Here is a 12,418-nt window from a genome sequence, read left to right on the forward strand (position 1 = left end):
GAATTTTGTAAAATCAATGACTTATTCATTGCAAATACATTTTATAAGAGACACAAACGCAGGTTATACACATGGACTTCACCTGATGGTATGCACAGGAATCAGATCGACTACATCTGTGGAAGGAACCGCTGGAGAAGCTCAATATCAGCTGTGAAAGAGACATACAGCAGGTATAGTACAAAACAAAAAACTGGATGCACTGAAGTGGAAGGAAGGTAGATGATCCTTCATTACACCACTCTTTCAGCTTTTCTTTATGTTTGGAATTTTTCAAAGCAAAGAGTGAGGAACATAAAAAAATTATAGACACAATTATTATAATTTTGTGTGCAGAAGTGGGTGTGTACGGAGCACACTGGCATAAAGAAAACTCTGGAAGAAAAGAAAATGAATAGTATGAGTGCTCTGTTTTGTCTGTAGTCTGTAAGGAGTTGTACTGCTCACCCAAAGGCTGCACCTCTCTGTGGTTCGAGTCCACCAGCAGCTTCGTGGGAAAAAGACAGACACTCTTTTCCCATGGAATTTACAGCCTCGGGAACCCAAAAGAAGGTCTGACATGTGACAGCAAAGAGCTTGAGGGCTTTTTATCACAGTGTGTTTGTAAATGGTTTCTTTTCTGTTCTAATTTTCCTATTTGTATCTGACTATTCTGTGATGAATATACATTATTTTCATTATCAGAAGCAAGTTAAACACGTTCTTGGATGATTTCAATACATAAAATGAGACAAGGAGCCTTCTCAGAGAGCGCATTCAACACGAAGGGCAGAGTCTGCCGGATGAAGGGAGTGCTGAGGTTTTGCTCTAATTTAACTTGTGCCGGAACGCCCACTCTCTTACTTGATGCTGTGTCTTGGTCTCCATGTGTCCCAGCTTTATATTCACTTTATCCTGAACAGATCCCAGCTCAGCTTTTATCTCCTCCACCGTCGCCTCCAACTGGTTCTCTAGCTTGTTGATGAGAGGTTCACATCGACAACCATTTATTGGTGCCTATGAGGGAAGTAAAAAAAAAAAAAGGATCAAAACAAGTAATTCATTCCTTTAACAAATAGATTTTGCACACTTATCACATGCCAGACACTACTCCAGGGGCTGAGAATAAAGATGATAGGGGAGACACATTGAGTTTCCCGTAACTTCTGAATATACTGTAGACCAAGCTTTGCATCTTCTAGGCAGAGAGAGTGAGGCACACATGGGCTCTCTCCTCAAGAAGCTCACTGCATTAGTCTATTCTGAGTCCTCATGACTCTATCACCTTCCTTACGACAGGTCTGGTTCAGCGTGATTCTTGACCAACGCAACTACTGCTCAATCACGACTGGTCTGCATTTGGATGCTCTCGTGTTGCTATGATATTAGAGACTGCCGTGGAATTTCCAGACTAAGACAGACTAGAGAGTACTGTTTTACTTGATGATTTACTTCCGAAATCCTGCCAATGAACCCTACATGACTTGACCCCCAATGGATCATGGAGATGGGACCAGGCTGGGCAGCCCTCTTTCTGTTGCATGTGGGATGCCATGAGTACTGAACCAATTCTATAGCAGCTGACAGTAACAAGGATGATGCAGAAAGCTTTGTAACTAGATCTTTGTTTCCTTGGGCCTACCCAGCACTATGTAAGTCAGCAGGGCCACCCAACTTGTCTTTGTTATGAAGTCCCTGGCTGAGTGGATGACAGTTCCACAGACAGCCCTGTTTAACGCTGCCGGCTCTAGCTCCTGCACAAGTACCTGCATCACTTTGCCGTCCTTGCCCCGGTACAGCGTGTAAAGCTGGTACGCTCTGAACTCATGGGGTGGAGGTGGTGATGAACACCGATGCCTGCTCCTCTTCTTCGGGTGGTTATGAGTGTGCACATTCTTCTGCTGCCCAGGCTGCTGATCTGCTGACGGAGTGGGGTCTGAAAAGGCAGACACCTGAGGGAGAGGAAGAGCCTGAGCATGTTACGTCGCCAGAGTGACATGAGCTACTGGCTCCCATCTCAGTTACTTTAGCACAAGGGACTCCTCCTTGTTTTACTTCACGGCGTTCTACTTCCAACACTGCATGCAAAAGGGGACAACACGGCATGCTAACCTTGTGCTGGAACTGGACCAGACTGAGCTTCCGTGTTCTAGGCCAGTGTGGTAGCTTTTTAGTTGTTGACATGATGAGTCCCAGGGCCCCCTGCCAACCTGCCTCCCAGCCACCCTCTGAGCCACTCTCACGTGCCTCCTGACCTTGGGTCTTGATTTTCTCCTCCTGTTGTCCTTTGCCCTGGGCTCTGGGGAGGCCGGCAGAAAATCCTCCCTGGCCTCTTCTTTTCTGAGTGCAGCCTGTTCACTGCTGCGGGTGTCTCCTGCTGAGACACTACCCTACAGAGAACAAAACCCAGACATCTAAGAAGCAACTAATGCCCCATTTTTTCACCCTTTTAAGACTCTATTTCTTCAAGGAAAAACTTAGACCCTTGACTTCAAGTAGATGCTTTAATATATGATTTTTTTTTATTCTACCTCCTTTACCTCAACACCATGTGATTGGGGCATAAATTTGTCCCTCAAGAATGGTTACTATGAAGAAAAGCAATGCTTAAGACCCTGGAGGGCCTCCCAGCCTTTTACACGGTTGGGATGAAAGGTGTTCGTTGGTTTATTTACAGCAACAGCACACCCCACTGGGGAGGTCTGCGGTATTGCTGGCCACTTCCTTTGTACCCACAACCCCACAGGTCCAACATGAGAACAGCAGCAATTAGCAAGGAGCCCATCCAGCTCCAGTTAAGGGTGATTTCCGCCTGAACAACCAATAAGACTCTTGTTCTACTTCTCCCATCACCCTTTTCCACAAATGAGGTAAAATTCCATTTGTAAAATTCCATCCACAAAGAGACGCATGAGAATCTACTCAGGAGATATGTTTCAGATCTAGGGTGGTAATTTTAACTGAATGTATAGGCTTTATTTGACTAGGTTAATAATAGGCTTTTATTAACTACTAGTTATCAAACTAAGTGTATTCTTGGGTCTAACTGTTTAGAATTCTGAGAATCTACCACCCACAAACACTGCAGCCCTGGGGATCTTAAAATCTTTTGCATTTCAACAACTAAAACCCCACCTATTCTTTGGATTTGGAAATAGCCCTCAACCCCAATTCATAGCAGAGGGAACACTTTGAAATGAAGTCTTATCAAAACTCTGGTCCTTAAGTGAACTTTGATAACTTGATATCTGAGTGACACACAGGAACATCAAAACATTACACTGCCATAAACCTGGACACTGAGGCTGTCAACTGCACAGGAACAGACTGCCTATCTTTCTTCCGAGAAGCTGCTGGTAAACCCACCAGAAAGACACAGACTATGGGTTAGCAACAACTCCTTATGTGTGAATTACTCTATCAGAGATTGCTATTGTTGTTGTGTGCCACTGAGTGAGACCAGCTCATGGTTGACCCTCCACAGGGCTTCCAGAGGCAGTAACTTGCACAGGAGATTTCTCATCTGTCTCTCATAGAGAACTAGTGGATTCGAACTGTGTGCCTGCCTTTGGGTTGGCAGTGCATCTCCTCATCACCAGACTACCAGAGATTAGGACTGTATAAAATATAAATCAGGCACAACCTTGATTACCATTTTGGTATACTGGACTTGAACTAGTCTCTTATATTTCTTCCTGGCTAAACTGTGTCAAAGTCATAGTCAATGTTATTCAAACAATACTGAAGCAAATCTGTGAATCATAGTCCCAACATTGGGGCACAGATTTCTTCTCCAAATCAAACACACAGCCTGCATGTGGAGCAGAGAGAAGTGGAGTGATATGGGCAGTGTAATGTAGTCGGTCTTTTGTTCAGGTTGGCTTTCCTAGGCCACTGCTTTCTGCCACATGGCTGGGTAGGAACATGCAGACAGTGCAGAGTGTGCAGATGACTAATGAGAGAACTGTCCAGTTTTGCTATTTGACCAGGCAGAAGAGCAAATACTTGGTGACAATAAACATGTCAAAAGGTATCCAGCGTAGCCCGTGTATCTTAGCTTGTCTCCTAGGAGAGCTGACATGAATGGCTACCATTTACCATTGTGCCAGCTCTTCATTCCACAAAGCGCCTGGCTGTGAGGGGTGGAGTGAAGTGAGCTGAACTCCAACCAAGTGTGCGCTCCGTGGATGGCTGCTGTCTTTCTCTAATTCAGACAAAAGGGCCACATGGCTCACACAGCCTTCCTTGGTCAAATCCCTAATCAGAAAGATTAGTGCACACAGGTATAGCCCAGGGGTCTTGTTGAAACACAGATTGCTGGGCCCCACCACAGGGTTTCTAATCTAGGAGATTTAAGGTGAGGCCCCACAATCTGCATTCTGAACAAGTTGCCAGGTGATGCCCTAGACATTATACTTTGAGAACCACAATTACAAGGCACGATGTCAGTGCAGTTCCTGTAGGGGGCACACAGGCCCCAGACACACAGGGCTCATAAGCATGTCCACCCAAGGGTTCTAGGAAGGGTGGGCAGCACACATGTGCCCATGCGCTGAAATCCTGGCGAAGGAAACATTAAACCAACAGGGAAACACTGACCATACTTGAAGAACCCCAGAGGGGAGGAGGGGCGAGGACTATACGGCAGCTGCTAGATGAACCCAGTGAAAGAAGGGAGCTGACTTCCCACCCACTGTGCAAGGGTGAGAGGAGAGGGCTGGAGAGCTACCCCCCACCTTGCTTTGTGCCACCTCATCTCTTGGCACAGACTGGGCTCTCCTCTCTTCCTTGAGCCTCTCTCTCTTTTTCCTCAGGCTTCGCCCACGACTGAAACGCAAAACCTAAAGGAGGCAAGAAGTACCGTTACCAACCAAAGGTGTGTGCAGCAGCAGCATGAGAAAACCGTCCTCAGGCCTGACGTTTTGATCGAAAGGAACTTTCAGGCTAGTGGGAGAGACCAAGTATTCACATACAGCACGTATGTCTAGGCTACTACAATGATTGCTAGACCCTGCCATATGACCTAGAGGTGGGGAGACCCCTTACGTCAGAAGCTTACAGTTCATGATAGTAAAAACGGGGATGTATGTGCTGGGCCAGAACTGACAAGTAAGTGTGGGCTGGCTGTGGGATACACAACTCCAGGGACACCATTCACAAGACTTAAACTCAAAAAAACTCAAACTCATTGCCTGCTGAGTTAAAACTGACTCATAGCTGACCGTGCAGTGGGTTTCTGAGGTAGTAGACCGATTGCACTGTGAGAAGACTGCCCAATCTTACTCCCTCAGAGTTGATGGTGAACTTGAACCACTTACCTTTATGTTGGCAGTGCATCTAGACACACCCGGGGCTCCTTTACCAGACATTGTTGTTGCTGTTAAGTGCCATCAAGTGGATGTTGTTAGGTACTGTCAAGTTGAGTATGACTCATAGCAACCCAATGAACAAGAAATCCATTGTCCTATCCTGCGTCACCATCATCTCTAATATACTTGACTCTATTGTCACAGATCACATAACACTTCCCTGGGGGTCTTCCTATCTTTAAAACTATACAAACTGTAGGTCAGGCACAGCCTTGGTCATCATCTAGGTTTGCTGGATCTGAACCAGGCTATCAGATTTCCTCTTTGCTAAACTGTGTCTCTAACTCAGTCTGAATCAAACAATACTGAGGTGCATCTATGAGCCGTGCTATCAACTATGGGGCAGGGATTTCCTCCTTTAAAACATGCACTGAGTCTGCATTTTGCAGCAGGGAGCAGTGTGGTGGGTTTATTGTTCAAAAAGGCTATCTTAGGCCACTTTTTTATTTTGCCACATGCAAATAGGGATCAAAGATTACTGATGAGGGTATTGCCTGTTTTCCTATCCTGCCAGGCTTACACTGAGCAGGTTTAAAGGCAAAAAATGAGAATTTTTCCACCAGAAAAAAAGAGGAATGCAGGACATGCCCTTTGGGACCAGAGATTCTTAGAGGAGAGATTTCTGTGCCAGATGGAAACAGACTGAGATCAAGACACAGTAGCAGAAGCTGTAGCTGCAGCAGCATCAGAGAATCAAAGACCAACATGAGGTAGAGCTGACTGGAGACCGCTGCTGCAGGGAGCCGGAGTTGGAGGGATCTTTGCTCAAGCTTGCCAGAGGACTGAGGGGGAGAAGTCATAATTGGCAAGATGAAGGGAGCTTTGTAACACTGACCTAAAGCTTCAGGTCAAAGGGCCTGTGAACACGCTTGAGAAACTGAAGAACTGCATCCTGCTTTCAGGCTGAATTGTAACCTGTTAACTTCTCTAATAAACCCCACAGCCAAGAGTATGGGTCTGTGAGCTCTGTGTGGCCACTGCAATTGATTGCAGACCTGATAATAGAGCAGTGAGCGCCCTGGGAGGCAGTGCTGGTGTTAGAATTGGTAGAAGTAGGTACGGGGAGCATGGGGGCATGCCTGGCATCAGAGGAATCAATTCTGTACTACGGGTGTTATGGATGGGACTGCTCCCCTGGGGGAATTAGTGGAGGTCAGAGGTGACTGCTCCCATTCCAGTCATACTCTTTTCACAGGCAGGTAATTGTAGGGACCAATAAGTGCAGTGTTTAATGCAGGGGAGTTAGCTGTAGGATCCTTGGGCAAGTAATTCACCTACTCGGAGCTCCAGCTAGTCAAAGGTAAAAATGAGGAGTTGTAGGGAGACTAAGAGAGAATGCTAGTGACACTAGACTATCATTACTGTAAGGTGCCTGCCTAGGTAACTTGGTGATACAGACCTGAATTAGCAGAAGATACTGAACCACTAAGTATAGATCTCTGAACAGGTGGACCCCCAGCCTCTGACCTAGCTCCACATCTACCCTATATTTTATTCTTGGCTTCAATGTTTACTTCTTTCAAACAACAAAATTCAGAAAGTGTCTTTCTACACTATATTAAAATAATACTAATAGAAAACATCATTTAACATTCTACCCAAACTATCCTTAAATATTGCCACCTGTCAACTCCTTCAGCTTAAGAAATGCTGAGCGAGTTCGGCCCTTTTGATTTTCTGACTCCAGCTCTCTGCACATTTCATTATAGTATCTTGCTTTGTTGTCCCGAGCTGCCTTTTGAAATTTTCTGTCCAGCTCTTTGATTTCTTGGTTTCTTCCTTTAGCTTTGGCTTCTTGGCATTCTAATGCAATACTCAAGAGTATTTTCATTTGACATCCACCTTGGTCTTTTCTTCTTCTTTAGCCTTTGTAATGATCTTTTGCATTCTTCATGGACGATTTTCTTGATATCCTCCCAGAGCTCATTTGGTCTACGCTCATTGGTGCTCAAGGCCTCAAACCTGTTCCTGAGATTCGAGTGGTACAGACTTAAGGTAAAATTTTGGTTCCCGTGGACTTGATTTAATTTTCCTCAATATCAGCTTGAACCTGCATATGAGTAGTTGGTGGTCTGTCCCACAGTCAGCACCCGGCCTGATTTTCACTGCTGATATTGAGCTTCTACAGTGAGTCTTTCCACAAACATAATCGAGTTGATTCCTATGCATACCATCAGGTGAGATCCATGTGTATAGCCTGTGTTTATGTTTCTTATAAAAAGGATTTGCAATGAATAAATCATTGAATTTGCAGAACTCTATCATTCTATCTCCAGCATCATTTCTCTCACCAAGCCCGTATTTTCCAGCTACTGATCCTTCTTCCCTGTTCCCAACTTTTGCGTTCTAGTCAGTCATTATTACCAATGCATCTTGATTGCATATTTGATCAATTTCTGACTGCAAACATTGATAGAAATCTTCCATTTCCTCCTCTTTGGCTCTAGTTGTTGGAGCATATATTTGAATGATAGTGGTAGTTACTGGACTTCCTTGTATGCATATGGATATTATCCTGTTGCTCACCACACTGTATTTCAGGACAGATCTAGAAATGACTTTTTAATTATGAAAACAACCCCATTTTTTCTCACCTTTTCGAAGAGTCACTGTATCAGAAGGACTTGGCTGACACACAGGAATTTCATGAAATAACATATGAGCAAGAGCCTATGGTGATGAAGGAGGAAGTTCAAGTTGCTCTGAAGGAATTGGCAAAAAACAAGGCTCCAGGAGTTGACAGCATACCAAATGATTTATTTCAACAAACAGATGCTGCCCTGGATGTTCTATAGTCTGTTGTGCCTAGAAATCTGGAGGACAGCCAGTTGGCCAACTAACTGGAAAAGATAGATATTTGTTCCCATTCCAAAGAAAGGTGCCCCAACAGAGTGTGGAAATTATCAAACAATATCATTAATATCACATGCAAACAAGATTCTGCTGAAAATTATCAAAAAAGGTCTGGAACAATATGTCAACAGAACTGCGATTTAGAAGAGGTCATGGCACTAGGGATATTATAGCTAATGTTAGATGGATCTTGGCAGAAAGCAGAGAAAACCAGAAGAATGTCTATATGTGCTTCATTGACTATGCAAAGGCTTTTGACTGTGTGGATCACAACAAACTATGGCTGACTCTGAAAAGAATGGGAATCCCAGAACATTTGATTGTGCTTATGTGATACCTATACTTGAACCAAGAGGCAGTCGTCAGAACAGAGCAAGGAGACACTACAAGGTTCAAAACCAAGAAGGGGGTCTGTCAGGGAGGGATTTTGTCTCCACACCTTTTCAATCTGTATGCAGAACAGATCATCTGGGCTGTACAAGGAGGAATGTGGCATCAGGATTGGTGGAAGAATCATCAACAACTTGCATTATGTGATGACACAACCCTGCTCGCTGAAACTGAGGAGGACCTGAAGCGCTTGCTGCAGAAGGTCAAGGACGACAGCCTTCAATATGAATTGAAGCTCAACATCAAGAAAACAAAGATTCTCACCACTGGGCCAATTGGCAGCATCAGGATGGATGGTGAAGAGATTGAGATAGTTAACAGTTTTAGTTTACTTGGTTCCACAGTCAACACTCTTGGTAACAACAGCCAGGAAATCAGGAGAAGAATTGCATTGGGAAAGTCAGCTGTGAGGGACCTCTCAAGAGTACTGAAGAGCAATGGTGTCAGGTTGGAGACTAAGGTGCGCCTGACCAGGCTACAATCTTTGCAATTACGTGCTATGCATCAGAGAGTTGGACAGTGAATAGGAATGATAGAAAGAGAATTGATGCCTTTGAGCTGTGGTGCTGGAGAAGAGTGTTGAATATACCATGAACTGCTAGGAGAACAAACAGGTTTGTCCTAGAGAGGGTGAAGCCAGAATGTTCCTTGGGGTCAAGGATTCTGAAGCTTCATCTGACATACTTTGGGCATGTTGCAAGGAGGGATTGGTCCTTGGAGAGGGACATCATGTTTGGAAAAGTGGAGGAGCAGCGCAGGAGAGGAAGACCTTCGAGGAGATGGATCGATTCTGTGAGTGGAGTGGTGCTAATGAGTGTGTTTGAGACGGCGAGGTTGGCACAGGATAGGATGGCGTTTAGGGCTCTTGTACATAGGGTTGCTATGAGTTGCAAGGAACTCAATGGCACATAACAACAATAACAACAATAGAAAACAACTAAATTACTGTCTTTTTATAAGTAGATAGGGCTTGGTGGAATCCAGCATGGTATCTTTCATTTCAAAGCCATTTTCCCCCCTACTGTGCTCAAGAAATTCAACTGGTGCAATTATATGAAAAAAAACCTCTAAAAGCAGTGGGCTACAGAGTTCACAAATGTAAAACCCTTGATAACATTTGTCTGTTACAAAATTTTATTTTTGAACTTTATTCTCAAGCCCTGAATGAATAATTCTAAAAGTATCTAATGACCCTTATATCCATGAAACTAAAATTATTTCAAGATTTTTCAGGGTTTTTTTTTTGTATTTTTTTTAAAAAATTTATTTATGTATCTTTTATTTCTATTTATTCATGTTGCACATTTTACTCCCTGCCCACCCCTCCCCCGAGTTTGCTTTTCTCTTTGACAAGTAAAATAAAAATTCTTCCATTGTTATACAATTTCCCTCCCCCACCCCCACCCCAGTCCACTCTACTATACTGGTTTCATTCTGGACTCCTGTCACGACAATAATACCTAATCATATATTCCTCCTAAACAGTACTCTCCCTCATCTGTTTCAATGCAGTGTATATTATTTATCCCTTCTTAGCTTCCCCTCAACTCCCATGTCATTCCTGCTTTACAACAGTGGCACTATGTAGTATTTGTCCTTTTGAGACTGTGTTATTATTGTTGTGTACTGTCCAGTTGGAACTGACACATAGGTAACCCTCTAGTGGGTTTTCAGAGGCAGTTAACTGCATGGGAAGAAACTGTCCATCCTTCTCCCATGGAGTAGCTGGTGAATTCAAACTGTGTGCCTTCGGGACTGCAGTGCAGCTTCTTACCACTTCGGGCACCGGAGTGTCCTAATAACTATGTTATTAACCAGGGAAAATAATTTTGTATGGTGATAGTATCTCATAAAGAACTATACTATCTACCAGATTAGATATCGTTAATCTTGTCCAGTCAATCTTTTACAGAATCAAGGAATATTGATTCTGAGGGTTTGGAAAGAAGTGTTGTCTTATTACTACTGTGTGGCTCATGGAAATCCATGGTCAACTGAGGTGCCAAGGCAAGGAGATTTCTCTATTCAGTTAAAACAAACAGAAGGGCTATTTCTGTGACTACGGATCAGCAGAGTGGCATGTATAAACATTTATATTTATTCCAAAGTTATATACAAGGTGAACTTCCCTAAAATGTCATCAATTTATTTGATAATAAATATGGGTCTAGAAAAGCTTGCTTAAGTCATATTTTTAATGGAAACACAGGAGGCCTTCGTAGGAAGACAGTCCAGGATAAAGCTGTTGTCCTCACAGTTAAGACAAATGACTAAAGATGTATCAATCTCCGTGTGCCAGAGGATGGGACTGGATCTCTATTACCTTGCTAAATGCTAAAGTGGTAGATGATGGTAGCCGCTGTGAGGAGTTCTGACATTTATAGAGCATCTTGTACTTCTTGTTCTCCCAGAGAACCATATTTTTTTTTCTATCAGAATTCATGGATGTGATTCTGAAGTGATTCTGCTTGAAAACAGCTGAACTGAGGTGGATACTCTAGGAGTTCTGCTTGTTTAGTCGTAAGGAGTTGCACTCCCAATCCAAAGGGATATGGGTTGAATTCACGATTGCCCTGCAGGAGAAAGATGGGCAATCTCCTCCCATGTGATTAATTGCCTCTAAAAACCTGCTGGAGCGTCAGCTGAAGGTCAGCTGTTGGTTGGTTCCAACTTGACAGTATACAATAACAACTCCTTCCCCTAGCAACGTTACTGAAGGGATACTTAACTTATCCCCCACCAGGAGCTCTGTGGACTACCCAGGATCTCACAGAAGACTAAGTCCACCAGCAAGAGGTTGGTCTATTTGCAAAAGACTAAAATCCCGACCATTTCCAGAACTACAGTTACAATCTCCTGAGCTGGGCCGTTATTGGGTAGGGAAGCAGCAGGGTGGTGTTCAGAAGCTTCTGTTAATGCCCTAAGATTGAATGTCTTCTTCTAACATTAGCCAGAATAAAATGAAAAACAACCACAGCTTGCTGAAATATAATATACCACACTTTGCATCTGGAAGGAACCTAACTACTTAATAGTAAGAAACAGTTAAACAGAATTTCAGACAGAAACAAAAAAGAATATTTTACTTCCATTATAATGAATAACTATCAAAACTACAGAACATTTTCCTACTAAAGTTAGAATAAAAGGCAGAATATAAGCTTTGGTGCTGGAGAAGAGTATTGAATATACAGACTGCTAGGAGAACAAACAAGTTCATCCTGGAGAGGGTGAGACGAGGCTGTTCCTTGGAGGCAAGGATTCTAAAGTTTTGTCAGACATACTTTGGCCATGTTGCAAGGAGGGATCAGTCTTTGGAGTGGGATGTCATGTTTGGGGGTCAGGGGGAGTGGAGGGACAGCACAGGAGAAGACCACCCTTGCTGAGATGGACTGAGATAGTGACTGGAGTAAGGTGGGTAGGTGTGTCAGAGACAATATGATTGGCACAGGATAGAGCAGGGTTTAGGGCTGTTGTACATAGGGTCGCTATGAGTTGCAGGCGATTTGACGGCACACAACAACAACAACAACAATATGTGTATATAAGCTGACCCTCTAGTGGGTTTTCAGAGGCACAGGAGAAGACTGCCCATCTTTCTCCAGAGGAACCACTGGTGGATCCAAACTGCCAGCAAGTCACCACCTTCAGGTTAGCAGTGCAACTCCCTTCAGAATATGCCATCAGAGCCCCACATACATATGTCTGAATTTTGATCTTGAGATATACACACACACACACACAAACACACACACATATAGCAGGCACAATAAAAAGTATGTTTCTATGAAAACAAAAACAGATGTATGAAGGTGTCTGAATTCTTT

At 43.6% G+C, this 12,418-nt stretch overlaps 1 protein-coding gene across 1 annotated transcript in view; it reads right to left on the reverse strand.

Annotated features, from left to right (window-relative positions):
- Positions 1–843: 843 nt before the first annotated feature.
- LOC102865516 (ankyrin repeat domain-containing protein 6-like) overlaps positions 844–12,418 on the reverse strand; it is a gene marked incomplete at its 3' end in the record, with an annotated part of 77,487 nt that continues 65,912 nt past the window's right edge. The window contains exons 9-12 of the mRNA XM_006888695.1: positions 4,716–4,820; positions 2,235–2,369; positions 1,746–1,931; positions 844–996 (exon numbers count right to left, since the gene is read on the reverse strand). Of these exons, the coding sequence (XP_006888757.1) occupies positions 844–996; positions 1,746–1,931; positions 2,235–2,369; positions 4,716–4,820 (579 nt within the window). The remainder of the gene's footprint in view (positions 997–1,745; positions 1,932–2,234; positions 2,370–4,715; positions 4,821–12,418) is intronic.

The sequence above is a fragment of the Elephantulus edwardii genome, unplaced genomic scaffold, assembly GCF_000299155.1.
Source record: "Elephantulus edwardii isolate Elephantulus edwardi_28Jun2011 unplaced genomic scaffold, EleEdw1.0 scaffold00071, whole genome shotgun sequence".
In the NCBI taxonomy this organism is placed as follows: domain Eukaryota; kingdom Metazoa; phylum Chordata; class Mammalia; order Macroscelidea; family Macroscelididae; genus Elephantulus; species Elephantulus edwardii.